At 49.3% G+C, this 3,534-nt stretch overlaps 1 protein-coding gene across 1 annotated transcript in view; it reads left to right on the forward strand.

Annotated features, from left to right (window-relative positions):
• Nucleotides 1-3,534, forward strand: part of LOC103915583 (neurotrypsin-like) — a 14,867-nt gene that overhangs the window by 6,371 nt on the left and 4,962 nt on the right. The window contains exons 6-9 of the mRNA XM_009322449.1: nucleotides 4-151; nucleotides 994-1,172; nucleotides 1,583-1,724; nucleotides 2,802-3,004. Of these exons, the coding sequence (XP_009320724.1) occupies nucleotides 4-151; nucleotides 994-1,172; nucleotides 1,583-1,724; nucleotides 2,802-3,004 (672 nt within the window). The remainder of the gene's footprint in view (nucleotides 1-3; nucleotides 152-993; nucleotides 1,173-1,582; nucleotides 1,725-2,801; nucleotides 3,005-3,534) is intronic.

The raw sequence follows: 3,534 nt of genomic DNA on the forward strand, positions 1-3,534 counted from the left end.
CAGGTGTAGGTGCCCCGCTGCGTTTAGTTGGGGGAAAGGAGAGCTTTGAAGGGCGAGTGGAGGTTTACCATGATGGCAAGTGGGGTACCATCTGTGACGACCAGTGGGACGACCGGGATGCTGAAGTAGTTTGTAGGCAGCTGGGACTCAGGTAATCTCCCTGCTGTACGTCACGGAGTGGTAATAGAGGTAGGCAGAATGAAGAACGTGAGAGCACGTCCTTTCACTGTAGTACCAGCCCTCTCGATGGGAAGTGTACAGAAACCATGGGAAAGATAATTCTGGCCTGATCATCCTATAAAGGGATTTTGTACTTAATTCCTGTCAGCTTTATGGGTTTATGCTGTGGAGAAAAAAAAAAAAAGTTGGTGCATCCCTATCCAAAGTCTGTTTGTGTTTATCCCTGTTCATTATTTTTGCACGCATGTCCTAATGCAAATCTTCTTGGCCTCAGTGATAACTTGTCATGGTGATTTCCATACGTGAACTGCAGTTGTTTACTTGTTTAAGTTTAAACACATCCAGTTTCACTGACTGCCCTTACCCTCTTCAGACAGGAAAGCAAGAGAGAGCACCTCATTCTCCTCTGTGCCATTCAGCACTTAACATGGGAGCTGTTTTATACTGAGCATTCTTGAAAATCAAATCAGTACAGAATTGTTTAAAATAGATTATTTCATTTTGAGATCCCTCAAACTTTGGGAGTTTTGCCCGTCGCTGAGGTTGAAACGCCGTTGTCCTCAGAACTACTCCCCAGGTGTCTGCACTGTTCATGTTGCAGGCACGTTTTTGTTACGTGTTAGAAGGTCTCATTACAAAACTTTCCAGTAAGGTACTTGGGTTAACAGTTGGCAACACCACTGTGTCGGAAATACAGATTATCTATGGGAGGACTCTGGCCTAGTGTAGGAGAGTCCCTGTGCAAGGCAGACTCCGAGCACACAGGACCGTGACCTTCCTTACTGTGAGCATATGTGTCTGTACCGTTTGCAGTGGGAACCCAAAAGCCTTGTCATGGGCTCACTATGGGCAGGGATCTGGCCCAATCCTGCTGGATGAAGTGGAGTGCTCAGGCAACGAACTCTCACTTGACCAGTGCAAGAAGAGTGACTGGGGACAGCAGAACTGTGACCACATTGAAGACGCTGGGGTCTCCTGTGACCCTTTCACAGGTACAGATCTACAGCTCTACACTGGTCAGATGTGGTCTGTCTTACTCCCGTATTACACCGCTTGCTCAGCAGATAGGCTCCCCGCTTCAGGATCCTGCAGGGCTCCTACGTACGGCCCCCACAAGGACTGCCAGATGTGGAGGCAGAGGGCAAGCAGCAGGTGGGAATGGATCAGGGCCAGGCTGGGTGGTGTTCCCATTGCTTTCCACGGGTGACATGGAAAGGCTGAGGTGAATCCTCCCCTGACAGATGGGCATGTTTGGGAGCAATGAATGTTTGTTTTCTGAGTGCCCGCGGATATCTGTGTCTTCGGTTTCTTTCACTCATGGGCTGCACTTCAGCAGTGGGGCACAGGCTTTTTCTTTTCACCCTTGCTGAGTACTGATCTTTCCTTCTCCCACCCCTTGCAGAGGGCACTGTCAGGCTGGCTGGCGGCCGCAGCCCCAGCGAAGGCAGGGTAGAAGTTTATTACAACGGAGACTGGGGCACAGTATGCGATGACGGCTGGACAGACCTCGGTGCCCAGGTGGTCTGCAGGCAGCTGGGCTTCAGGTAGGACTGAGAGCGTGTGTAGCATCTGTGCTTCCTAATTTCAGGGATTAGATCCCATCCCCCTTCACTGGGATAGGCTGGACCTTACTTCCTCCAATGCTGTCTGCGTTGGAAGGGTTATTACCATTATAAAACTTTATTCAGGAAAGATTAATAGGTATCCACACCCTTTCACAGGAAAGAAAAAAATCTTTATTATCTCTTGCCTTGGCCTGTTTTGAAAGCAGAGAACAGGCTAGATGCTGTCTTTATGAACCCCTCACCAAAGTCAGAAAGTTCTCTCAATACACCTTAAATTTCCAGGTGTATCAGCTCAGCACTGCCACCCCCTCTGCTCTGTCAGCCAAACACATCACCTGCTTCAGCAGTTGAACGAAGACCATCAGGGCAAAAAAGAGCAACATTAGGGATTTTTTGTAATGCTTTTCTTTCAGCCATTGCTGAACTGTTGTCCCGCCAGGTATGAGTTTGAGGAAGATTTAAAATCAGGATACTGTAGTCTTGGAGCCAGTGAAGGGTTTTTTTTATGGATTTTTTAATATGATTAGGGTATCCTTGTAAAATTTCAGCTTTATAGACTGAAGAAAGACTAAACTGAATTCTTCCCTTTGAGTTCAGCTGCATACTGTGTTTGTCATCTCTTGTAGTGCCTAAGAGTTTGCAGCTTTCTGTATTTCAATTCCAGGTAGCTACTTCCTATAAAAAGAAGCAGAATTACTTAAACGTTGATATTTTTGATGCCTCCTCTGCTAGCCGCTCCCCACATTGATGTACCTGGTGTCATGCCTGTAAAGCAGCCTCTGTGGTATAGCTGGCCCTCTGTGCTGCTATGACTGTGCCTTTGACCAGACGCTAGAAAATGGACTGGTCTGAGCGGGCCTCCCTGAAAACTGAAGCTGGTGAGATGTGCGAGCTGCTTGGCTGCCATCCTGTGTGTCACTGAGTGGTTTAGGTCAGGAGGCCACCGATATCACAGTTGAGCTCTGCAGGGGAGTTTCCCTTTGGGTCTGAGCTTGGGTCCCCTCTGTGGGATTAATGAGTTTTGATGAATCTGGTGTTCTTTTTCCTTCCTCTTAGTGGTCCTGCTACCCTGGCCTCTGAAGGGGACTACGCTGCTGGCCAAGGCTTTATCTTGCTGGATGATGTGGCTTGTCTGGGGACAGAGCTGTCCCTCCTGGACTGTCCCCACAGCAACTGGGGGCAGCATGACTGCTCACACGCCGAGGATGTGGGAGTCCGCTGTTCCCCCGGCAGCAACACAGTCATGGACGGCAGCCTGGGTAACTCGCTTTGCCTCTTGCCCTGGACGGTGGGGAAGTGTCGCCTGCTGGTCTGTTCCTTTGGAAGCTCCGGCAGATGTGGGAGTTTTCCCTGTGCTGTCTCAGTGAGGGGGCTGCTTTTTGAGGAAGACTCCTAGGAACGAGCCCTGGCTGTCCTGAGGCACAGCCACAGAGCTGTGGCTGCACCAGACCTACGGCCAGACCTGCAGAGAAAGTGAAACTGGAAAGAATTGTGTGGGCAGTCCCTGAAACAAACCTGAGGGGCTGAGGAACGGTGGCTGCCTTAGTGTGCCGTTGCTCACTGATGAGACGCCTCAGCCCCATGTCTGTGGCAACGTGGGACCCCTTTAATTAGACCCTTTAGGAAACTGGTGTCGTTACATTAGTGTCACACCTTGCCAAGACAAGAGGACTTCAGATGTGAGGGGGTGTTGTGTGGAAATTCGTACTCTCTTGTGTGGATGGCACACTTTTAATTAAAATTGTGAATGTATTTCAAGTTAGCATAATTTCCTTATTTATAGGAGGCC

Source organism: Pygoscelis adeliae, unplaced genomic scaffold (genome assembly GCF_000699105.1).
Source record: "Pygoscelis adeliae isolate BGI_AS28 unplaced genomic scaffold, ASM69910v1 Scaffold244, whole genome shotgun sequence".
Classification (NCBI taxonomy): domain Eukaryota; kingdom Metazoa; phylum Chordata; class Aves; order Sphenisciformes; family Spheniscidae; genus Pygoscelis; species Pygoscelis adeliae.